This window comes from Lolium perenne, chromosome 2, assembly GCF_019359855.2.
Source record: "Lolium perenne isolate Kyuss_39 chromosome 2, Kyuss_2.0, whole genome shotgun sequence".
Classification (NCBI taxonomy): Eukaryota; Viridiplantae; Streptophyta; class Magnoliopsida; order Poales; family Poaceae; genus Lolium; species Lolium perenne.
Genome location: NC_067245.2, coordinates 2983327 through 3009896, shown reverse-complemented (window position 1 = coordinate 3009896; position 26570 = coordinate 2983327). Strand labels below are relative to the sequence as shown.

At 44.9% G+C, this 26570-nt stretch overlaps 1 protein-coding gene and 1 pseudogene across 1 annotated transcript; both read right to left on the bottom strand.

Annotated features, from left to right (window-relative positions):
• Nucleotides 1–3472: 3472 nt before the first annotated feature.
• Nucleotides 3473–13192, bottom strand: LOC127337269 (cytochrome P450 CYP72A616-like; annotated as a pseudogene).
• Nucleotides 13031–25963, bottom strand: LOC127330930 (actin-related protein 9). The gene is made up of 21 exons (XM_051357007.1): nucleotides 25807–25963; nucleotides 25575–25647; nucleotides 25163–25272; nucleotides 25003–25062; nucleotides 24858–24929; nucleotides 23637–23739; nucleotides 22451–22647; nucleotides 21335–21455; nucleotides 20613–20677; nucleotides 18263–18352; nucleotides 17995–18045; nucleotides 16869–17000; nucleotides 15983–16072; nucleotides 15716–15786; nucleotides 15471–15640; nucleotides 15363–15406; nucleotides 15226–15275; nucleotides 14844–14889; nucleotides 14616–14666; nucleotides 13673–13819; nucleotides 13031–13313 (listed from the first exon to the last, which is right to left on the bottom strand). Exons 1-20 carry the CDS (start codon nucleotides 25807–25809, stop codon nucleotides 13676–13678), a joined length of 1743 nt encoding a protein of 580 aa, XP_051212967.1. The 5' UTR covers nucleotides 25810–25963; the 3' UTR covers nucleotides 13031–13313; nucleotides 13673–13675.
• Nucleotides 25964–26570: the final 607 nt, after the last annotated feature.

Here is a 26570-nt window from a genome sequence, read left to right as displayed (position 1 = left end):
AGTTGCTCTCCACCTTACATGCCCCTCTCGCTCTCTCCCATCTCTCTCTCTCTCTCTCTCTCTCTCTCTCCACCTTTAGGTGAACTATAAAGCAAGACACGATCATGTAGGGTGACGTGTCCATAGAAGAGTTGTAGAGAGGTCGGTTACCATCATAGAGAGGGGTTACACACTAGCTCAGTCTGTGTTGTCGAGAGAATACCTCCCAAGCCCAACAAACATGACCACCAGCTAGTGCTATGTGTCTCGAACCGTGGGAGGAGGCTGGGTGCAAGGATGACAATGCCGAGATCCTCCAGAAGCATCATGTGGCGGTGTATCCCATCGCGACAAAGCTCGCAGAAGAATGAGCATGCATAATGTAGGGCAATGCCGCTACCAACGATGTCGGGACCTTGGACTCCATCATTTTCAAGGTCAGCGATGCTGAGGTTTGGGGCAAAAGAAAGGAGGAGATATTTGTGTCTCTTCTCATACAGCCTGATTGATCTCTTCTACTCATGGAGACTCAATCATTCAAGTATGTTGTGGAGATTGAAATTAGTAACAAGATACCTTCGCCAACACTACTAGGAAATGACCTCTCTTTCATCGTCTTTCTAGCCATGGTTTCCACCATGCAAGCTGTCCTTGTCCACCCATCAGTGCATCTACCAACAGAGAAGATCACGCAAGGGGCACGCTAGATGCTATGGAAACACAAGTCAAATGCGCTGAATAAATTTGAACTTTGTCATGGGGCCGTAAAAGGAGATAAAACACCGTAGATAGACCTCGACGAAAACTTGGATTAGAAGAATAAGGGTGCTTTGGATCGCACCTACAACATCCCTATGGCCCGTACCAAAATTGGTTAGCCAATTTTTGGCACATGATTCTTCCACCCATGGGCTGCCAAAACTTTGGGTAGAATCGGTGAAGGAAATAATTAGTAGTCCATATAAGCATCCAAATAATTGGCAATGAACAAAACTGGTGGAATGATATTTGGCATGACCAATTTTTTGGTAGGGTGGGCTCGGCTCCTCTACAGTTATGTAGTTACTATACTGGTGCAGTACCTGTAAATCAACCGTCCACTCCCATCCAGAGGTTCTCTATCTTTCTCCCTCAATTCTGTTACGATTTGGGAAAAAATCCGCACGGGCCATGCCCCAGGTGTCGTAGGAGTCCGGGAGCTCGCCAGCCTCTCAAAGGAGCTACATGGCTAGTGCACAAGATCGTCAAAGAGACCATCGCCGTTCTACGTTCCTCAAGACCGAGCTTCTACCATTGTCAGCTGGACCATGGTCTGATGGTCGCATAGCTGCACGTCACTTTGTACTGAGGGCAGCTGGTCTAAGAGGGCGGGCAACCTCCCACAGCGACGTCGCCTAGCGATTGGACTTCAAATGGGATCATCGGCCAAGGACAACCGTCTCCAACAACATGTCCGATGTTACCGCGCTGGTGCGGAGTTTTTTGCCAAACAGAATTCACGGGAGAGGATCGCCTTTGGATGGAAAGGGACGGGCAGATCTACATGATGCAGCACCAATACAGTAACTACACGACTGTAGAGTGTAGAGGAGCCGAACCGGGTGTGTTGGGTTACAAACCAAACAGACCCTATCCCTTCTTGGTCAATTTTTGATCTAGATTTCCACACTTCTTGCAAGGTGAGCATATGGGGTGGATGAACAAAAATTCACACATTTATACTAAATTATTTTATTTCCTCATAACAAATGTTGCCACTGAATGTATATCGCCTCTTTATTCTTACATCCTTTAGTATATGATTTAAATAATATATTTTAAAGTATAACATGCCACAGTAACAATGTAAACCCATGTTGCATTTAGAATATACGTACTAATTATATTTGGTCGCAAAAGGTCTTTTTTACGTGTTCAAAAAAACAATTTCAACAAAGGATTACAAGAAAAACTAAATAAGAAAAAAAACATCACAGCACTCAACAAATTAAAATATTTCATTAATGTATGAATGTATGCTAGTGTTTTATATGTATCCTTATCCACACCTAGAAGTTGCCAACTAGTTGCTGAACCATATGAACCCAAAGAGCATTTTCTTTTGTATAAAAACCCAAGAAATGAGCAAGGATAAACACTTCTGACCTCAGAACCCCCTATAAGTTTGCGTTATTTGGAGCTGAAAATTGGAGTTAGATAATCATGCATTCTAGAAGCCTCCGTGAATATATTTAGAAGATTTAGAAGACACATATCTCCGTTGGTTCCGTCCGTATAACCTAGGAAACCAGTGTGTGTACTGTGTACGCACCTGGTCCAAGTAATAAACAATTGATCGAAGAAAAATGATCGAATTCTTCCAAGAAAAAAAGTTCACCGTACAGCTCTAGTTTCACGGCATGGGGATCTCTGAAATGTCCCGCATGTACCATAGAATGAGAGAGAGAGGCTCGGGTGTTTGTGTTGTGTACAACTGCTATAGCTGTTCTGCTTTCTTTATTATTTGTATGGATTTAAAGATCCACTAGAAACGCTAAGAACACGACCATCAACACCCGAACTTACCGGCCGTGCCATGGCGTTCGTGTGTGGGATCCACTGCTAGCGCTATGACTTGGACAACATCGTGCCATCCCACGACACCAAGTTATAGTGACAAACTAGGCAACTAAAAACTGTAACTAATCTAGCTTACATTGGATGGTGAACAGACTCATGGCGCCAAACTTTTAATCTGACGAAACAAAAAGGAAAAACTAAGCAGCAGGCCTTAGTTCATCAAATCGAACCGCTATTTTGCTTTGTTGCATCGGGGACGCTAGATCAGGAAACCTGCACAGCAAATTTCAAAAAAAAAAGGAAACCTGCACAGCGACTCCTCAAGTGGACCACCATGCATGTGCTGCAGTAGGCCAATTGATGCTGAGAGACTTTCTACTATTAGCTAGATCTTTGTAGTAATACATATTCAACAGCGTACTTTATTTCTTCGCACTCTTTACTCATCCATCCCCAAAGGAAAGATCAAGTTTTTGTCCCGGTGTAAGGATATTTTTTCGATAAATGGTGTTTTATTACTTAAGTTTAAGTATTACACCTAGCCTCTGCATAACTAAGATGCACACAGCCGTATACAAACATCCAAACCATCTGACAAAATAAAAGGCGCAGTACAAGATGAAATGTAACGCCGCCTAGGGAGCTTGGTGGTTGATCCGAAGATTACGCTGCCGACCATGTTGGATAAAAATATTCCTTGCCGTGCCTCCATAAATAGGTCGCTATTCTCCACGGAGGAGGCGATGGAATTATACACACAAGTAACTAGCATGGCCGTAGGTTCTAACAAGGCTTAGTTTCTCGATCTTAAGCTCTAGGTTTCCAAACTCCGTTGTTGTTGATGGACTACATTGGACAAGCGAACGAGATGTACTCGTAAGCATGCAATTAAGAAGTGTATATTTACCAATTCCAGCTCAGCCTATTGTCCACAACTCGTTGCATAGCTAGGCACAAGTAAAAGTCTGCAGTTAAGGACGTGTGTAAGGGCTATCCTGCTCAAACTAGTGCCCTGAGCTTAATCTGTGCACCGCGCATAGGACGTAATATTTTCTTGTTGTGCGGTGCATGAGTATACGTTGGCGCTAGCTCAAACTCAAAGTGCTGAAGGATCATGCACACTGCCATCTTAGCCTCAAACTGCACAAAATTCTGACCAATGCAGATCCGTGGCCCCCCAACCAAATGGGAGGAAGGCACTTGGATCGTTGGATGCCTTGGAGATCCCCTCAGCAAACCTATCCGGCCTAAACTCGTGCACGTCGGCTCCCCAGATGTTTGGATCATGGTGAATGAGAAGCAATGGCATCTCGATGACCACTCCAGCGGGGTACGTGATGCCCCCGAGTTCTGTCTCCTTGTATGTTTTCCGGTGGAATGCGATCGCCGGCGGGTACAAACGGAGGACCTCATAAAGAATCATAGTTACCTGCAGCGTAGATTGGTAAAGAATTAATACCTGTGGTTGCACAAAAATACATGCAATCTCAATATGCACTCACAGTTCTGAGTCTGCTAAAGCCGCCGTATTCAGGTTGGTTCTTCCCGAATAGGCCAAGGACCTCCTCCCTTGCACGGTCCTGCCACTCAGGGTGCATACTCAGTAGGATCATTGTCCTGCCACTCAGGGTGCATACTCAGTAGGATCATTGTCCATGCGAGCAGTGTTGGTGGCGTCTCTGTCGATGCTAAATAGCACATCTTGCATTCTTCCATCACATCTTCAATGGTCATTCCTGCGACGGATCGTCCATCGCCATCGGTTTTCCCCATGTTTGGCTCGAGCATTAAGCTGAGCAAATCACATTTGGTGCTCTCCCCTTCTTGCATAGCTTGCATTTTCTTTGCAATTATACCTTCTAGGACGGATTCGATCTCGTTATTAATTTCACGCATCCTTCTGTTGTTTTTCGTAGGCAAGGACCTGCAAATTATTTCCAGATGAATCAGCTATGCTAACTGCATACCCATTGTATGCAAGGTATAGTGCGTATTATTTTTTGGTCAAAGTGAAACTTGTTAAATTTGACCAAGTACATAGAAAAAAAATGAAAATTCACAACATAAAGTTATTAGAACCACCATAAAATATACTTTCACGTATATACTATCCATTGAAAAAGAGTTGAATTAATAACGATTGTGGAGATAAATAAACACAGCTCAAGGAACATGCTTTGCATTACTAAAAGGGTGCCTAAATGCTAACAAAGTTGAACCGGTGTTATGTATATTTTTAGCTGGTGGTGGTAACTTACATGTAGCCGGGAATGAAGATCATCTTGCCGCTGGCCTTGATGCAGTCAACTTGCTCGGACTGCAGCGCCAAGATCCTTCTCCCTTGAAGGTAGCTGCTGCCGAATGCAGTGCGCGAGATGGTGTCCGCGGCGAGGATCAGGAACTCCGGGCAGACGTCGACCTCGCACCAGCCCTCCAAATTACTAGCAATGGATTCTGTCCATCTGGTCACGAGCTCTTGGCAGGAGGAAGAGAAGGCCGGCAGCATGAGCTGGAAATTCAAGCATAGTGTTGACGTCAGAAACCCACCGGCGGGCAGCGACGGGCAACACCGTAGAGCCGGGAACAACCTAGGGCTGCGACTGGCCGATGTCCCTCCGAGCGACGGCCCGCAAAGTCTTCTGGTCACACGTCCGATGCTGATGCAAGGGCGTGCCACCTGACCTATACCTGGTCAGGAAGGTGATGGAGATGCCTCGCTTAGTTTCCTGCATGGCATACACGTAAACATTAAATACGAGCCTCGATCGGCTCTCAGGTTATCCTGTGAATCGGCTCAGGGAGCCGATCCACCCATGATTCGTACGAGGTGCACGAATATATGGTGGTCCTGCTTGATCAAGATAAAGCTAATGAGATCTACGACGATTTAGGGTTTTCACCGCATAATCGGATCATCCTACTCAGGATTGGGCCTCGCGGCCACGCACGGTGATCGTAAGCCGATCCTAGATAAGGCCTAAAAACCAACACGAGGTTGATCCCCTGAACATCCTGTCTAGGACTAGCAAACGACACCCTACGTGCCGCTGGATCCTCCAGCCCCTTGTAAGGCCTAACTATTGCAGATATTAAACTAATCCTTGGTGAACAAGGAGCAACCGTAACGGATCAGATCTACTAAATAATGATCAAGCGGGGTGCCGCCCCTACACCTAAGATAGGTGTAAGGGCGGCTAGACATGCAAGGGTTGCACTACGATAGCATGTTACACGAAGAACTATGCTAACCCTAACACATCTATGATAACTACGTTGCTCGCCATCAACAAGGCTTCAGTACGAGCAATGCATGAACAACGTGGAGCTTGTGCTGCCTAGATCGCAAGATGCGATCTAGGCAGCATGTTGCTTACCGGTAGAAACCCTCGAGACGAAGGAGTTGGCGATGCGCCGAGATTGATTTGTTGGTTGAACGTTGGTTGTTGTTTATTCCATAAACCCTAGATACATATTTATAGTCCGTAGACTTTCTAACGTGGGAACAGTCCCAACCGGGCACGGGTCCAACTCTTTAACTAATCGACACGTATCCTACTATGTTACAGATACAAGGGCAAACTAGCCCAAACTTCATGTACAAGGCCGATTCACGTATATTCTTCCATGTATATCCTTTAAGCCCATCTTGATCGCGGCCCACCTCTGACTTGGTCAAATTCGGGTGATAACACATGCCCCCCTGGTTTTGGAATTAATAATTCCAAAATCACCCTGTCCTTCCTTCGTCGGGTCATGTCGTAGCAGAGCAGAACCACCACAGCATCTTTCATCATGGCGCCTTGCTTCTCAGCTTCCCACTTGATTCGACAATTTTGTGGTACTACGCCTCGGAAATTGCTATGGCATTAAACCTCCGCCATATCCCCTTTATTTAATCGTACCGAACAGTTCACCTCTTCATCCCCTTGCTCCGTTCCTGGCCATCGGCACTCAAAAAACCCTCTTCTCCTGTAGCAATGCCTTCCTCTTCCTCCGTCTCCTCCGGCCTCTCCCTCCAATCCTTCTCCTCGAGCGAGCCGGAGTGGAATTCCGATCACGTGCAAGAGGGCGACCTGCCTCTGACCGACGGGGAAGATGATCTCAAGTTCCTCATCGAAGAGGAACTGATAAGCGAAAGCGAAGACAACCTCCATCCCTGGATGAAACCCACCTCCCTCGACGGGAAGGGGGAAGAAGCAGAGGAAGAAGAGGAAACAGAGGGGGGCGACCCCTCCTCCCCTGCCAAGCTTCTGCCGGCAAAGCGACTCCGCGCTTGGGCGGACAGCGAAGACGATGACGATGACGAGGAGGAAGAGGAGGAGGATGAATCCTCCTCCTCCATTGGGTACCCGCCGACGAAGCGCTTCCGCTCTTGGGCGGACAGCGAGGATGATGATGATGACGAGGAAGACGAAGCTCCGGCCAAGGACTGGGGCAGCAGCGACGAGGACCTTCCAGGGAGCAGCGCCGACGACGTCGACGACGGCGATTATGAGGACAGCGACGACTAGTAGAGTAGGACTAGTAGTAGCAGCGCACTAGGCACCGGATTCCTCCTTTGAGAGCTATCGGCTCTTTCTTGTAAAGCCGCTCCTTTGAATTAATGAAAATTGTTCTTCCAATTCATCTTTCAATTAATCCAATTTCAATCCTTCCGCTTGCCACACCAGAACTGATAGCAACGTATCAGACTCCCATGAAGCCGAATTCAGATATCGATCAGACCGTCCGTCAAGCACTTCTTGAATTCAGACTGTGATTTGATACCTGATCGTGATATTTCGTAATCCTATAGCCGATGACTATCCATCGGCTATTTTGAGAATCCAGTCTCTTCCCTTTCTTGCAGCAACAGGACGGTCCAAACCCCACAAAAGCCGACGACTCCCTTTCCCGGCTTCTCTCCGTAGCTTTAGCAGTCTTCTTCTGCAACACCTCACCGATTTCGGAGAAGATTACGATGTAGGGTCAGCCGATGCAACTTCAATCGGGTCAAAAAACAGAGCATCTACCAATTTAGTTGCCCCCCGAGCCTTAATCAAGGCGAGGATTACGGTGAGGATGTTCAGATCAGCCACCATATGGCCAAACTTTCCCCCATCGACCGCCTCTTCTTCCGTTGAAAGCCGATGTCATGAACGAATCACCAACAGACCTTGCGCAAGGGGTTGAAAATCCTTGAAGAAGAGGTCCAGGCACCAAGATCGGCTCATTGCCGCTGAGTGTAATCTGTGCTAAAGTCGATGACTGTGCATCGGCTTTGTTTCGTGAAATTATTTTTTTTACTGGCCGATTTTTTTTTTCTATCGGATCGGCCCTCAGTATTTTACTGCACACATGTTCATCTGCACATGTTCATCTGATTAGGTGTAGAAGGTGCCCCCCGAGCCGAATCTGCCAGGTACTGCGGATATCGGCTCTGTAGTTTAGCTAAGGAACTATATTTGCACGTCAGTTTCGGTAGGTCCAATGTTGACTTTCCCTGACTATCAGCTGACATAAAACCGCTGCCCAGTAGATCGACGTTGAACACCGGCAGAACATGTGGTGAGGGTAAATTTTGGCCGATTGCTGGAATCGGCCTCCATATTGATTGAAGTGCTCAATGAAGGCTCTGTAACGTTCCTTCCTAGATCCTTGGGGCCGATTACAAGGATCAGCCTCGCCACGTTTGCTCATTGCTTTGTTCTTGCTACTCGGTCAGGCCAGTGGGTAAGACTAGCTCAACCTCATCCTTTGTCGCGTCGATGCGCTCGCTGTCGTCCACCCTGAGTGCATCGTTTAATCCTGGAGCTCTAAACTTCGTTGGAAGGATGAGCACCATGTTTGTGCCAGCCGATGTTTCATCATCGGCTTTCCTCTGCTTGGGGCGCCATACCATCTTTTGTGGTCGACCCTCTTCGTCCAGGGTTCGCTGAACTTTCGCAGCCAGATCAGGTCGCGCCTTCCTTAGCGTATGCAAGTATAACCTTTCGGCTTCCTCCAGGCCGCGCAATCGCTGAACCCTGCGCTTCTGGGAACGGCTGAGTCCATCAGGGCACCACCTTGGACGGTGGTACCTGTCTTCTTCCTCTCCCTCGTCTTCTGAATCCTCGAGATCTTCCAAACGAGGGGACTCAGCGCGTTTGCTTCGTGGTGGGAGAGGCCCTAAGCGTTGGAATACAGACACGTTGGCTGCATCCTTCTTCTTCTGGTTGCATTCTGGGCAATTGCCGATTGTGGGCAATTGCCGATTGTGGGCAATCGGCTCATTTCTGAATCCCAGCAGTGTCTGAAGAAGGGGCAGTCCCAGTGTCTATCGTTGTCGTCTTGCTCCCTTGATTTTTCTATGGCACGGCGCTCGTGCTCCTCCTCATCGTGATCATGCCGACGATATCTTCTGGCTTCTCTAGCCAGACGATCTCCTTCATCATCATAGCTGGACCGTCGGCGTTGGTCATACTGACTCACATATTTGTTGAGGAGGTGATCAGAGAGGGGTCGCTGATATCTCATGTTCTTCACCTCTCCCTCTGTGACGTAGCGCTTGCCATCATGACGGAGCCGATCACTTGGAGCGGCCTCCTCTGTGTCTTTGCTACGAGAGCAGCTGCCCTCGTCTACATCTTTGCCAGAGTGGTGCCCAGGTCCTACCATGTTGATGCTGAACGAGGATCCTGGCTGGCAACCTCCAGGGTAAGTGCAGTCTACCATGTTAACGGCGGGAAAGGGCTGGGTGTCGACCTTCATGGCGTACTGGTTGAAAATCAGACGCCCTTTTTCTATCGCCGCTTGGATGTGCTGACGCCATACCCTGCAGTCGTTGGTGGCATGGGAGAGCGAGTTATGCCATTTGCAATATGGCTTTCCGTTTAGCTCTTGCACCGTGGGGAATTTGAGACCTTCAGGAATCGTCAACTGCTTCTCCTTGAGCAGGAGGTCGAAGATTTGCTCAGTCTTGGTCACGTCAAAATCAAATCCACAGGCGGGCCTGGTGGCTTTACCCATTTGCAGGACACGGGGGTTCCTCCCCGAGTCCATTCAGCCACTGCTACCTCTTGATCTCCCGCAGAAACTTCGTCTTCCTCTGCATCGACCAGGACTACTGCACGCTTGAATTTGTCCTGGTACAGGTCCGGGTGGCGCTGTTCATATGCTGACAGTTTCTAAACCATGTGCGCCAATGAGGGATAATCTGCTTGGGAGGCCATGTCCTTGAGCGGTGTTGCAAGGCCTGCTACTGCCAACTCGACTGCTTCTTTTTCAGTTATACGAACCGAATAACATCGGTTCCTAAGATTCCTGAAGCGCTGGATGTATTCCCGTCACCGTTTCTCCACGCTTCGACGTAATTGTGCTAGATCGGCAATGCCGGACTCGAAGCTTCGAATGGTACTGCAGATGGAACTGCTCTTCCAACTGCTTCCAAGTCCGGATGGAGTCTGGTGGCAACGAGGTGTACCATCCGAAAGCCGATCCCGTGAGGGACTGTGAGAAGAGCCTCACGCGTAGTTGATCCGACACTGAAGCCGGTCCTAGTTGTGCCAAATATCGGCCTACGTGCTCGATGGAGCTGGAACCATCTGATCCACTGAATTTGGAGAAATCAGGGAGCCGATATTTAGGTGGCAGCGGGATCATCTCGTAGTCGTCGGGGTACGGCTTGGAATAGCCGATGGCCCTCCTTTTCGGCACCATGCCGAACTGGTCTCTCAGTGGTACTGATCTGATCCATTGTCTGGCTGCAGGAGTTGAACTACGAAGATTCGCCGGGTGGCGTACTTAGCCAGCCATGTTTGCTTTTCCAGCTCGAGCCAACCTGCAGGAGCTGAGCTCTGGAGGTTCGTCGGGGTGGCGTACTTAGTTAGCCACGTACGCTTCTCAAGCTCTGTCGCGACGTCCCTCTGTTTTCCCAGAAGTCCCTGATGTTGTGGCCTGGTTTGTGAGCGCCCAGTTACCACAATCTGGCACATACGTGCACGTGTACCCGTGAGGGATCTCCTTAGGCGCCTCAGGCAAGAACTGGTAGTCACTAGGGTCACCACCGATCTTGTAGACGACGAATGCCGGTGAAGCCGGCACCTCTGGTGCTGCCAACGCAAATGGCAGCGGTGGACGGACCGGAGTGGCAACTCTCCTTGATGTGTCCCGAGAGCTGGTCCTGACGGCGAGTACTGGTGCCTCATGATCTCCTGGATCACGCGAAGAGCGACACGCTCCAACGTGTTTACCAGGTTTTCAGAGTGGCGGTGTAGCGAGTGAGCCACCAAGTAGTTGATCTCCTGCCGCAGGGACACAGTGCGTTCCTCCGACGGGGCAGAGAGGTCTATCCCATCTAGTGCACCGTTAGGCGAGAACCCCTTCCACCTGATGCCATGTGTACGGGTCATGTGGAAAGAGCCGATGAGGTCGGCTTCGAGGATGACTTTGATCTCGTCATACTTCTTCTTGAGCTCGTCGGTCAGATCCTCGTATGTGACTGGCGTGCCGTCCGCCATCTCAGATGTAGATGGCGATGTGGTTGATGTAGAAGCTTGTCCCACCGAGCGTGCCAGAATGTGTTGACGTCGGAAACCCACCGGCGGGCAGCGACGGGCAACACCGTAGAGCCGGGAACAACCTAGGGCTGCGGCTGGCCGAGGTCCTCCGAGCGACGGCCCGCAAAGCCTTCTGGTCACACGTCCGATGCTTGATGCAAGGGCGTGCCACCTGACCTATACCTGTTCAGGAAGGTGATGGAGATGCCTCGCTTAGTTTCCTGCATGGCATACACGTAAACATTAAATACGAGCCTCGATCGGCTCTCAGGTTATCCTGTGAATCGGCTCAGGGAGCCGATCCACCCATGATTCGTACGAGGTGCACGAATATATGGTGGTCCTGCTTGATCAAGATAAAGCTAATGAGATCTACGACGATTTAGGGTTTTCACCGCATAATCGGATCATCCTACTCAGGATTGGGCCTCGCGGCCACGCACGGTGATCGTAAGCCGATCCTAGACAAGGCCTAAAAACCAACACGAGGTTGATCCCCGGAACATCCTGTCTAGGACTAGAAAACGACACCCTACGTGCCGCTGGATCCTCCAGCCCCTTGTAAGGCCTAACTATTGCAGATATTAAACTAATCCTTGGTGAACAAGGAGCAACCGTAACGGATCAGATCTACTAAATAATGATCAAGCGGGGTGCCGCCCCTACACCTAAGATAGGTGTAAGGGCGGCTAGACATGCAAGGGTTGCACTACGATAGCATGTTACACGAAGAACTATGCTAACCCTAACACATCTATGATAACTACGTTGCTCGCCATCAACAAGGCTTCAGTACGAGCAATGCATGAACAACGTGGAGCTTGTGCTGCCTAGATCGCAAGATGCGATCTAGGCAGCATGTTGCTTACCGGTAGAAACCCTCGAGACGAAGGAGTTGGCGATGCGCCGAGATTGATTTGTTGGTTGAACGTTGGTTGTTGTTTATTCCATAAACCCTAGATACATATTTATAGTCCGTAGACTTTCTAACGTGGGAACAGTCCCAACCGGGCACGGGCCCAACTCTTTAACTAATCGACACGTATCCTACTATGTTACAGATACAAGGGCAAACTAGCCTAAACTTCGTGTACAAGGCCGATTCACGTATATTCTTCCATGTATATCCTTTAAGCCCATCTTGATCGCGGCCCACCTCTGACTTGGTCAAATTCGGGTGATAACACATAGTGAACAACAATCTACAAAGACATAGCAGCAAAAATAGTAGCAAACTCATGAAAGAAACGGTACACTTACTTTGAGCTTCTCGAGATGGAATGCCCGGCCGAGGATCTTCCGGTGCTTGACCCACTTCTCCCCCTCGTGCCTCGGGAGGCCGTTGGTGAGAAGCCTGGACAGCACCCGGGTCCGTGGGAGCTTCTCGAAATGGCCCGACTTGCCAAACATCACCTCCCTGGTGAGCCGAGCATCCACGATGGTCACCGTTGGCACGGGGCCGTTCCAGGAGACGCTCGTCCTGCCTGCACCGTGGAGAAGAGGCACGACGTAGGGAACAATGTCATGGCAGCCTAGTGGCATTGGTGACTGTTGGTTTTTCACAGGGGCGTCGCTGGTGAAGGGGCGGTAGGGTCTCCCAGGGAGGCCCTGGGCACGCAGCGCCCTCTCGAGCCGCCGTGGCCTCAGCCACAGCCGGTCCAGGAGCATGGCAGCTTGCCATAGGAGAGTGAATATGAGGAAGCTCCATGGCAGCATGGCTGGGCTCATGGTGGCAGCAACTGCAACAATGTCTTTGTGCCCAATTACATCGAGGAGTGAGGTTAAATACTAGGAATGGGATCCCACACCGGTCAAACTATGGGCGCTCATCATCCCATCCACCATGTTACTTATTTTTGGCGTGTTCTGGAACAAGTTGGATTGGGATATTGCGAGGGTGCATACGCATGTGGCAGCTTGCCATTTCTGTCTAACTTGATAAAAGGATAAGCTTCTGGGATGTCATCTCGTGGGCGTGCTTAGTAACATGGTGTATACATATGATTATTTTTCAGATTAACATGTGTTTACAGAGCATTACTAAGATGCTAATGTGTTTACAAAGCATTACTAAGATGCTAATCCCTTCTTACAACTCCTGGCTGGAAGGGAAGACACGAAAGATTGGCCTTCATCATCCAGGTATCTTTTCAATGTTGTCTTTGCATGCTCACCGTCGACGAAGTTCACCATTCATGAAGTATTTACATCGACAATTGCAGCCCACAAACTACATTCCAAGATACTTATTCAGACCGCCTACAAATAACACAAATTCTGGATCTTAGGAATTGGTACTAGATAGATAGATAGCTTGATGTAACCATTTCAACTATAAACCACAAGTTGCTGAACAAAAGCAGATCAGTTCGTATATCGTATTTTGATGCACTTATGTTTAGGCTTGTGGAGCACTACGATGTACTATCACCGGATCCTTCAATTACCATAACACAAATTAGGAACTCGTCCACCTTTGGGACCCTCACTTTGCATCTTATTGAAAAAGGGGCTAAATCATCGAATATATATATCTTAAATTTAACACCTTGAAACTGAACTACACGAATATGCAAAAAATATAATTTGGAGAGCTGAATGTGAAAGAGAAAGACCACCTGTTATGCATTGTAGTAACACATGATCTGTGATTGCAGAAAATAGGAATCCTTGTATTTTCTGCCACTCCCAACGTGAACACCATTTTTTATCCAATCTTCTCTATGGATCCAAGCATCACGGCCAATATCAAGCACGCCCAAAATCTGTCGGAACATAGGGTACAATTTAAGGATTTGAAATATAGGAGCGCAAGAAAGGGTAGATATAAAGGAAGGAGCAAGATACATCACTCATTTGCAAGCCTGCACAATTAACATTAAGAACCACTAACATGAAGTATTCAAATGCCGATTAAGTTATTAGAAGATACAACCTCTGTTCCATAATTCTTGTCGTTGGATGATGTTAGCGGAATTATGAAACGGAGGAATAATATTATTAAAAACAATATCCTACTCACATTTCCACGAACATTGGGATGATGTTAGAAACCATTTACACTTGACATGCAAATGCAAGATAGCAATACTATATGGCATAGCAGCCTAATTCCAATGTTCTCATTTCCCTGTTGGTTTTTCTATTTTCCCCAAAAGACATGTGTAGTCCAGTTACATTGTCTCGTTCGGACACTGATGGCTACATCACATAGCGTCTATGCGGAAGTGAACCCACCACTGCCTATATTACTTAGTTCTTACTTTGGCTCGTGATGATGGCTTGTTTCCTATAATGATGAGGGGGCAATTATTTATCAGCTAACAATGGATACGCTCCCTCCGTTCCAAAATAAATGTGTCTAAATATAGATGTATCTACATGCATTTGGAAGGGAGGTAGTAGTTTATAAGGATACCAGTGTGTATCTGTAGTCCTTGAGATAAATTTACTTGATGACATTTACTGGCTTATCAAAAGCGAGCAATAAGAAATACATGTTCCTACTACATAATGTGTCACACAAGATATTAAGCCAGATTGAAAACAGATGCTACTTACCACGCCACCTTTCCATGGAATAAATAATGGATTTCTCCCTGACTGTAACACCTACGAGTGTAAGATGAGAGGTTAAAACCAAGAAAAATAATCGTTGAATCTAAGTTACAGACTTGCTGCAACACTGAATGTAAAACCTCACGTATTCCATCTAGGCATGATACTTTGAAGGAGTTCGTATTCCAATTTATAAAATTTACAGATTCAAGTCCTTGAAGGAAGACATACCACAACTCTCTCCACTGGTTGATTTGATGGAATAGTATTAAGAACCCTGATCAGAAAGAAAAAGTCAGATCAATAAATATACTGTTGATTTCAAGGACATTATGTTGATCAAATTTCAAGCGATGTGGTATTTTCCCCAGAAAACATGGTCATGTTAGTTAGCAATAGTTGTTGCAGCAGCACCGTGAAGTTCATTTTACAAAAGATGATCTTTCAACAAACACCGGTTGATAGTTTATAAGAAACTAGCAAATACAAAGGATCAGAACAGTTGTTTGGCACACTTGTGCACTAGCTACATAGGATGGCACGTTTCTATTCCTTCAAACAATTATTCCAGTAGTCTTCCATTAAACAATGTCGGAACAAGGTAACGACTAACCTTTGCTCAAGAACTGGTGCAAGGCCTGCTGTCAAAGCTACACCACCAACCTGTAAAGCAAATTACCACTGCTCTCAACTATTCCATTATTGCATCACAGAGCAGTATTGATATGAAAAACAACACTGATACTTTACCAGCTGAATACTACAAAATAGCTTCCGTTGGAGGTCAACACGTCCTATGGCAAGATGTTGTTAGAAAAAACCCTTCCTGAGTAAGCAAGATACTAAGATAGACACTACCTGTTGAAAGAATACTGCTGACAATCGCTTCTACGAGGCCAATATTATCAAATTTCTTTAATCTAGTGGGAAGCATTTGATAATTGTCCCACGCACCAAGTCCACCATTCCCAGAAACACCGTCATTTGTTTGCCAAGTATCTTCCAGCATGTCATCACAATCTTGGAACCTGTAAACATACACATATCTTGTCTGGAGCAATCATCATATCAGAAGGCACAGTCGCAAGAGATAAAAGTCTCACCAAGGCCGAGGAGGAGGAGGGTACTCTTCTGGAATGAGAAGCCGAGGATAAAGAAGACCCATAGGAGGAACCTATTTTATCACAACAATATTGAATTCGTAGATACATCAATTTATTAGAAAAATGTAGAATTACTTTCCAACTACAACTCATCCACCACTACTAGAGTTTACACATTGAGAGAGGGGCGGGATGAGCCTTGCATGGCTTTCTTTACCCTCTGCCCACAACAGATAAATGGAGAAGATGCACATTAGAAAAACTTACACTGAGAGCTGACAACCTTGTCTTCTGCTGCCCAACAGATTTTTCATGCTCATATGAATGAACATGAGCAACAGCATCGAAACTCCCACTCTGGAAAAAAAATGGACCACAATAAGTTTAACAGAAGAATTCTACCTCAACTAAAATAATATCATTCGAGTGTAAGAATAAAAAATTGAAGTTCTGGTCTAGAGGCACTCATGCAACTGGGGTCATGGCTTCGAGTATCTGTCCCTCACTGAAAAGACACAGTTCTTACTGTGTATACTAGTTTTGTCCATTTTATTCAAACAATTCCCAGTGACAGTGTGGTGGTACATACTATGTAAATGTATGAAGTCTATGTTTACAATGAATTTGTATCTGTACTCAAGAAAATGATAGATGTACTCAAGAAAATGATTGTATTTCATGACGTCATAGCTAATACATAGATGCTTGTATTTCATGACTAAGAGGTGAACATACAACATAATATGAGTCTGAACTGAAGAATGTACAGATAAAGAATGAAAGGGAAAGGTCTGACAATGTTAAGGTAACAAAACTAATAATAATGATCAACACGAGCAGCACTTAAGCAAATAGGATAGCTCCACACCAGATATCTGTCTTCCTAGAGGATTCAGCGACTTACATATACAGTAGTAATAAGAGATATGCGGCCCTATGTCATCAGCAAATTATAACCCCATGCTATCAAGTCATCTTAGATTATTCATTCTGCCTAAGCCCCATGTCTAAATGTTTCCCCAAGGTCGGTTTACTATGCTTCGAGAAAATAGGACAGAGCTCACACACTGAAGCACAAGCAGACTGTCCAACAATGAATTCCTTTACACACATGAGCTTTCAATATTTAGTAAAGATTATAATAATCACTTACCCTTATTTGGCTATATGCCTCTTTTATCTTGTTGAGCATTAACATATCCATGGGCCTCTTCATGGGTTCAGTTTTAAAGCTTGGCCATGTGCGATGACGATGTTGAACCCAAAGTAGGCATCTGGATATGTCCTACAAAATAAAAGGAAAAGCCTGTACTTGGTAAGTTTGGCAAAAAGAAGTGCAGTACATTATGAAATAATGGTGCACAACACAAGCAATTGACGTTCAAAAGCCATAAAAGCAACTCATGCAGTTATATAAAGATCCTCTGTATATAGATCATCTGATAACAGACGGCAGCAATCATGTTAACTAGCTCAGGTGCCATCACAATGAATGATATTTACACAAATGTACTATTGCAGTCATCTTTTGACAGATCATGTCATCACAAAGGCCAAAAAAATCAACGAAAATACTGTCGCTGTAATGGTTGAGAGATTTATTATGTTAAAGCCAAAACCACCAAAATCCACACGCTCTTCCGGCCTTCCTCTCCTTGGCGCCAAGGATTCAAGCCCCCAATAAACTATTTGTCGTGGTGAGTGCCATTGCCAATGAGTTCTGGTTGAGTCTCGCGGTTCAGTTGAGTTTTGTGTAGGCTACTCTGTTGAGTCCAAACAGAAGGTAGCAGTGCTGGTCCTCATGTAGTCAGGCTGTGGTGCTACCTTGCCCATCAACTTGCATGACGTGAGTAATGCACATGGGCACAGCCAAAGAGGAAGAATGGAGGGCTCACTGATGGCATGATACTTTGCCAGATGTTCATTCAAGTTCCTCTTTGCGGTGCTAGTGGCACCGTTTTTTGAAACCAAAGTAAAGTAGAATTTCAACCGAGAAAATGGAAGGAATAGATTGTTGCTCGTATTTGTAAGATGATAGATGAAGAAACTAAAAGGTGCATCTTTGATCTTTCCTAGTGGGAAAAATGTGGCATGAGATGAAATCTTTTTTACGGAAAATAAAGGGACTGGATGCATGATACAATAGATAACAGTATGTGAAAATAGAATAACAGCTTCTCCAATGTAACAAATTATACGGATAGAATGCTCATGAACAACAGGATTACCCAACTAACTGAAATATGTTGTCTAGGTCAGAAACTTAGTTTAGAACATACATCTCCACCATATGGAAGTGCCAAAGCTGTATGGGGCAAAGCTACTCCATCCTGCAAAGATTCAGGGAAGACAATACATTGATATGATGCTATCTAATCTAAGTGGCGCTTTCTAGCAAACTAAAGAAAGGTACTCCCTCCGATCCCTTTTAATTGACTTGGATTTAGTACAACTTTGTACTAAATCCGAGTCAATTAAGAGGGATCGAGGGAGTACCCAACATTCAGAGTATGGGTCAAAATTAATATAAATTGCTATTGTTATTACCTCAACACAAACTACTTGTGTAACTTGAGCACCAATGTTGACCACACAAGTTGTCGACAAACCATTCCCAAATGCTGCAGCTAGAGCTTCCTAATAAAAAAATTGGCATATGTAGAGTAAATAATGGTGTGCAATATTTTTCATGTTTCAATTTGTAAATCATTAGATACAAAAGCTTGGTTATGTCTCCACAAGTAGTCTGCTAAGTAGATACTGTTAACCAAAATGAAGGTATAGAGCTGTAGTTTCTCATTAGCAACTCCAGAAATGGGCTAACTCCAGGTGTACAGTGTACCAGATTTAAAGCACAAGAATTAAAAACCCTGCTGTCGCTGCATAATATTAATGTCGACCAACTAGCATGAAAGGTTAATCAGTACTGATTTTATGCACCAAACTGCTAACAAAACATGACCTGGTGTTAATGCAGAATAGCTAGCACCGCCAAGCAGTGTCAAGCCGTACCATACCATTTCTCTCTACTGTTATCTTGGTTTCATGTCCTCCATAATCCCCATATGCCTTATAAAAAGAAAGGGAGGGAGTACTTACTAATAAAGGTACATCTTTCATCAGATCCATGATTAACATATTTTCACCGGTCAAACAAGATGCCCGAAGAATGGAGGCGGAGTATTTTAGTACCAATCTTCAAGAACAAGGAGGGTGTTCAAAGTTGTACTAATTACCGTGGAATCAAGCTGATGAGCCATACTATGAAGCTATGGGAGAGAGTCATTGAGCACCGCTTAAGAAGGTTGACAAGCGTGACCAAAAAACAATTTGGTTTCATGCCTGGGAGGTCTACCATGGAAGCCATCTTCTTGGTACGACAGCTGATGGAGAGATACAGGGAGCAAAAGAAGGACCTTCATATGGTGTTCATTGATTTGGAGAAGGCCTATGATAAGATACCTCGGAATATCATGTGGTGGGCCTTGGAGAAACACAAAGTCCCAATAAAGTACATTACCCTCATCAAGGATATGTATGATAATGTTGTGACAAGTGTTCGAACAAGTGATGGCGACACTGATGACTTTCCAATTAGAATAGGGCTACACCAAGGGTCAGCTTTGAGCCCTTATCTTTTTGATTTGGTGATGGATGAGGTCACAAGGGATATACAAGGAGATATCACATGGTGTATGCTCTTTGCAGATGATGTGGTGCTAGTCGATGATAGCCGAACGGGGGTTAATAGAAAGTTAGAGTTGTGGAGGCGAACTCTAGAATCGAAAGGTTTTAGGCTTAGTAGAACTAAAACTGAATACATGAGGTGCAGTTTCAGTTCTACTAGGCACGAGGAGGGAGAGGTTAGCCTTGATGGGCAGGTGGTACCGGAGAGAGACACTTTTCGATATTTGGGGTCCATGTTGCAGAAGGATGGTGATATCGATGAAGATGTGGGCCACCGAATCAAGGCTGGTTGGATGAAGTGGATGAAGTGGCGCCAAGCTTCTGGCGTACTCTGTGACAAGAGAGTGCCACAAAAGCTAAAAGGTAGGTTTTATAGGACAGCTATCCGACCTGCGATGTTGTATGGCGCGGAGTGTTGGCCAACGAAGAGACGACATATCCAACAGTTAAGTGTAGCAAAGATGCGCATGTTGAGATGGATATGTGGCCACACAAGAAAGGATCGGGTACGGAATGACGATATACGGGAGAGAGTTGGGGTAGCACCGTTTGAAGAGAAGCTGGTCCAACATCGTCTCAGATGGTTTGGACATATCCAACGGAGGCCTCCGGTGCATAGCAGACGGATAAAGCGTGCTGAGAATGTTAAGAGGGGTCGTGGTAGACCAAACTTGACATGGGAGGAGTCCGTTAAGAGAGACCTGAAGGTTTGGAATATCGACAAAGATTTAGCCATGGACAGGGGTGCGTGGAAGTTAGCTATCCACGTTCCGGAACCATGACTTGGCTTCGAGATCTTATGGGTTTCAAATCTAGCCTACCCCAACTTGTTTGGGACTGAAAGGCTTGGTTGTTGTTGTTGTTGTTGTTCTTGTTGTTGTTGTTGTTGTTGGTATTGTGTCGAATTTTTTCCCTGAAAACTTGACCGAACTTTACAAAGTTTGATTAGGACAAAACTCAGACGTAATTATATTTTGACATGCAGGAGTAAAACATTTAGTGGTTAACCTAGTACAATAATATCGCAGTTGAGAAAATTATCCTAGCATCCTTGGAAGTATAGTTAGAAAAAATATCAAGATGTCCCATTTTGTGATGAATAGTCCAATTAGTTGCTTAGCAATTGCAAATGGAGAAGGAAAAAACCTTGCAGTCAGAATGTAAGAGGAAGTAAATGCTAAACGATAGATGATTGGTAGCAAAGACGAACCTGGTGTACAACTGCTGTGCTAAACCCCAAATCGCCAAGTACAATGGACAGCATCTCTTTTATTTCTGACATTGATGGAATATATTAATTTTTTGCAATTAAAAACAAGAAAATCATCCTTATGCAGTTGAGACTGCACTTTGCAGTCGAACTGTAAAAAGTGTTGAAAAAAAGATAAAGCAAACAGTGTAAGAGACATCTGTAAACTATGTGTTCATGATTTTCTAATGATGATTCATCAATTCGATGCTACTACACTAATGGAATAATGGATCATGGATACATCAATATACAACAGTAGCACCACAGATCAGCCAAAGATCAATCAGCAAAGGTTGTCAGACCAAACCAGGGACTGAAAAGAATGGACCATCACTACATGAACACACCATGTGCTATTTACGTCATGTCCACAAGTTTGTCAAAGGCCCAACTAATTGAGATTGTTAAATCCTATTCTATAACTGCATGTTAAATTATATTCTATAACAGCATGTATTTCATGAAAGAATGCAGGTGTAGATTTTTCTCACTCTTAGAAAGTGTGTTCTTCGTAGCATTATAAATTCATGTTGAATGAACAGATTTTGAGTTGGTAAGAGGTAAGAAAGAAGGGATTAAACATCGACACTATAAGCTTCACCTAAACAAACAAAGCATCAAACATGACATCCCGCTAGGCCGCTACACATCAAGATAGTTTTACATGAAAGGAGAAATACCTCGGTTGTCAAATGTCTCCGCGAGAACAAGAATTACAGAATATAGATTTCGATCCTTTGGGTTGATATGCAACTTCTCTATCAACATCCAGTTCCAAATAGTGCGTAAATCTTCTAAAACCTGCAACATAATATTTGTTTTTTCAAATCATCCACCGTTAAGATGCTATATAGATGGAGAAATACTGTGGACACACATAGGTTTCATAACAAGTTCAATAACACGGAGTTATCATGTGCCTCGTCTCTTTTGTAGCCAGATACCATCAAATTCAACGAAGGTAAGTAATCCAGCTTAGTGGTTTTGAACTCAATTTTCCTAAATTGGAAAGCCAGGGTTTCAAGTCATGCACCTAATTCTTAGCCTTTCTTCCTCGTTTATCATTGGCAGGAAGCACATGCAGTAAAAAAAAAATACCCTGCACTATTAAACCAGAAGGCTTTATATTTAAACTTGACCGCTACCTTGTTGGCAGAATAAACTGCTCAATTTTATGTGTTACCAGTGCAGCAACAGCAAAACTAGGAACAGGCAGGAAGTATAAGCTGGAAAGCAGAAAGGTATGTTCCATAGTTCACATAAATAAGGTTCAGCCAAACTAACCAAGATGTACAGCTGGAGCTAGAAATGTTTTCATGAAGATTTGTTTAGGTTTGGCAGCTGAAACATTGGCGTGACGGGAAATAGGTAAAAAATTCAACTTGTTCCTGCTAATTGTTTCAGATGGAAGTGAATCGGGTTAAAGCCTTCTTCAGTACATTGCAGCAGGTTACTCCCCTGCTGTTTCTATAAACTTCAATAAAGATTTGCAACTGAGTTCACCAAAATCCTAGCACAGTTCTAATTCACATTTTTATCCCCAGGACACAATTTTGCAAGAAATAGTTACGATGAAGCCAAAACAATACATACACCCTACTCAGCATTTATAGAAACTTTTTTTAGCTTAAATATTTATAGAACTAACAACGTAAAAATTGTAAGCCTCAGCTGTTGAACTGAAATGGAACTTCCCATTCCCATTTTAAGAGCAGCATTAACACATACCAAGAGAAACATTACAACGACTAACTGGTTTTTTTAGGAAAAGGATAATCGGTAATATAGAGGCATACCTGATGTAACTGATAATTCTGAGAAATATTAAAATGGCCTCTCCTGATTGGGCGACTCAAACAGTATGGCGCAGAAGGAGGGATTTTCAAAGCATCCTCTCCAAATATCATTTCCTTGTACTTGATTTCTTCAGAGTTAGGCCTGTTACCATCATCAGATGTGCTTTGCGAAGGATCTTCATCAGCATCTGAACTTTCTGGCCAAGGTCATCAATATTTCGACATCAAAAGATGTTCTGTGAATATAAGCTATTTTACGATGGTGCAGAACTTTTCTTTCAATCTACTGTTCAAAACACAAAAAACTGAGCATAACTAAGTAGCTGTGATTATAGGAACAGCTAGCCAGAAAATGATCAATGATATAATTTCAATTATTCCATTAAATCTATGCAAAGCAACTAAACAAAAGTGGTCACTGATGAGATCTCGTTGTGACAGTCACATGCCATGCAAGAAGAGATAGGAGCAAAAAATATGTAGATCTCATACCAAAGCAACATCTAAGTGTCTAACATAACTGAACTTCAGTCCCCTAGACTTCAGAACTAGCTAGCTCCAACAAAAGACATTCATAGTGTCGCAATGTAACATCCAAAGGTCCACACTAAAGCACCAACACCACATAGGAGATAAAACAGGCCACACATAAATATAACAACTCACTTAGGATTTGTCCTTGTTTTACACAAATAGGTTAATGTGGAAATATATATATGCTGACCAAACTCTTGAAAAATAACAATGTGGTGCAAAATCAACCACAACCATGCGCATTAATCACACAGGCCACCACTAATTGAGGAGTGATGTTACACGTCAGAGGTAGCAAAAAATACAGCATCCTTCTAAATAAAATTCAAGCATATCTCCAAATCATAAGTATGCTTTTGACTTTTATTAACAACAGATGACTTCCAGGTCAAAAAACCACTGTTGGGGAAATCGTTAACTGGTAACTTATCGGTCAGCTGGCGAGTTGGGGATTAATGGACTAATCGGCCAGTTAATCGGCCAGTTAATCAATTTATCGGCCGATTAATCAGTTTATCGGCTACTCGGTGGCCCTCCGAGTAGGGATTAATCGGCCAGTTAACTGGTTAATCGGCCGATTTTTTTAACAGAAAAACAAACAGATGACTCCAAAATTGAAAAAGAATAGAAGTACCAAAGATCAGAAAAGTACCGATCGACGTTGATGATTTGATACTTCTGTCCAACACATCTGTCCAATTAAGTTTGTTATCATCTTTGTTCTGCTGTGAAGAAATACCATCAACACGTCCCATCTGAAGCGGTGAATATAACCAGATCAGCACACAGAGGGCATGAAGTGACCTTTGTACATAAAAAGAAATATGTGCCAAGAACATTGGTACGAAATCATCTAATATATATATATATATATATATATATATATATATATATATATAGAAGGTGTAGTTTATGGTTGCAAGAAATGACAATAATTCTCAAACTCTGATAGATAACTTTCTATAGTTCGGAAGAGGGTGGATGAACTGATGATTCCATTTTAACACAATTTAGAGTATTTATATGTAAATCTATGTCACACCCTTACTGTACAACATTCCAATACATACATTTGACAAAATACCCATATTTTCACGAATAGCTACAGCAACCATTGCAAGATGTTATGTTTACCTATCAAGTAGCCTGTTGAACTTATAAGTTATAAGAACGACACAACAGATATAAGTCACAATGCCCCATAAGCATCGGCACTTTTGTTGCCTTCGTTCTCCATGGGGAAATGGCCTCAGGCTTATCAAATAAGCCTAAGATATTTTATATTCTTCTGTCCCTGGCTTCAGCTTACTAGAATAGTAGGAATACAGCTTAAGGTTAGGCTTTAGGGCAAATAAGTCCCGAAGTTCCATTCCTCCCACCTGCTGTATGTTCCTGAGCGAACTGGATAAATATCGGTTTCTCGTGATCGGGACTGTATGCACAATTGGGTGGGAATAATGAGCAGGGCAGTATTTTCTCATCTATAAGTGCAATGAAAATTTCACATCAGCTTCAATAATGCTTTCTCGTGTTAAAATTCCCATTTTCAAGCTAATTAAGTTCCAATGCTTTGTAAACTCTACGTCGCTAAGAACCAAAATGAGGCGAGAGCAGAAGCTCAGCATCAGTGAAATGGCTCCACTCCATGATAAGTTTTTTTTCCCCATTCTATATACAAGATAAAAATAATAATTTGGGTCCAAAAGTGCCATTTTTAGCAACCAGAACAAGATGGAGCATATGGCCAATGTTTCTTCAGTAAATTGCTCTAAGTAGCTAATTCTTATTTCACTGCTCAAGTGTAGCACTGAAACCAGATAATGAGATAAGACAGACCAAGCAACTCCTTGAGAACAGAGGTAGTACATAGTACCTTAGGAGGTAAGGGTTGGTTCTCTGAAGACGACACTTCGGTTAAAAATGGGATCTTCAGTAGCGAAGCTATCTGCACGAGCCGCACCAAATTAGCTTGAGTGGCAAACATAATACAAAGAGATCATGAGAAGCTTATTTTTTACAATGTCATATGCCTTCTCCCGCTCAGCGTTGTGCGTTGACCCAGCACGGCAGTTAAGCCTCTGAAACAGAAACGACAGTCACATACCGAAGCTAATTAAGACATTCCAACGCAACTACGGGGCCAAGAACAGGGGAGAACAAGCCCTGTATCTGCATCACCTGGTCTCGCACCGACAGCTTTCCCGCATCGCTCTTGTGCCGGGCAATGCAGTGCGGCACATTGAACGGCACGTCCTGACTCGCAAACCCCATGCGCACGTTTGTAGATCCTGCAAAGGATAGGTGCTGGATCAGTTGGCAGTGGCCATGACTCGGCAAAGATTACCACCAATAAGAGGCAAGCATTATTGTTTCGTCAGTTGTAGAACCTCGGCCGGGATCCCAAGACATCCAAGCTCCTGACCGGGCATTATGCATTCACTCACTTGGAACTCAAATTAGATGTAATTGAATCGGAAAAAGCGTGAATTTTCAGAACAGGTCAGCGAAGACAAATGCACATCGAGAAGACGGGGCGAGCGATTGGTGCGGAGGGGTAGGGTTTCCCGTGGCGGGCGGGGGAGGAGCGCACCTGGGTTGATGACGACGAGGTTGGCGCCGCGCTCGGCCATTAGCTGCGACGGCACCACCGTCTTGAGGTAATCCTGCGCCGGAAGCGGTGGTCACAGAAAGCAAAGCGTGAGCAAGAGCGGCCACATCACACGCTAGGGCTTCTCGGGATGGGTTTAGTTCGCGAGACAGATCGAACTCTTTGGATTCGGGCGGTCCAGTGAGGGACGGTGAGAGGGGATGGAGGAGCTTACCATCTGGTCGGCGGTCGCGGCCCGGAGGCCCACAACGGCGGCGGCGGTGGCGGCGGAACGGGGCGCCGGAGTTGAAGGAGACGGGAGCAGCGGGTTTGGGGCTTTGGGCTATATGCTCCCCCGCAGTTCAGAGAGAGGAGGCGACGCCCGCCGTCCGATTGGCCTCCTCGCAATAAAACTTTTTTTTAACGGTGGGCATACATATTACAAAGAGGACCCTTAGATAACAACATAACACAACATAGTCCTCGCCTTTTACAAACAGGACCCTACAAAGAAAATCTAAGAAGCAATCAGGCCCTTCTCCACCGATCAAGTGTTGAGACCTCCAAACGCGGCCACCAATCTCGTCGCCCAGGATTGCGCCACTTGGGGCAGGGCAGGCGTGCGACGACGCGTCGAAGTCGAAGATCCTCGCACGTCGGTCTAGAGGAAGAAAGAGCTGAGGTGCCACGCAAGCGCCAGAGCACTGAGTGGCCGCCTCTTCAACCATGGTATCACATCGGCAAGACAAGGCCTTTGTGGATGAACTCCGAAGAACAGCTTCACGGACAACCCAGGGAGCTTGACGTATCACCCCTCTTTCTGCCATCGTGAGGAACAGACCGGGCAAGACCACCAGTACATAGAGATCCACCAGCCTTAGCTCTGAAATGACCTCCAATAGGTCTTGCTTCGGCCACCATGCACCAGCCAACGAACATAGAAGGGAAACACAAGGTGTGCCTCAATTTATTAGAAAGAAAAGGGAAAGGAAAACATGA

Excerpts from the sequence above, each read along its gene's own strand:
- LOC127330930 (XM_051357007.1), bottom strand. Across the intron at positions 25,273-25,574 it reads CCTCGTCGTCATCAACCCAG|GATCTACAAACGTGCGCATG; the intron begins GTGCGCTCCTCC and ends TATCCTTTGCAG. Across the intron at positions 15,407-15,470 it reads CAGCAGTATTCTTTCAACAG|GACGTGTTGACCTCCAACGG; the intron begins GTAGTGTCTATC and ends ATCTTGCCATAG.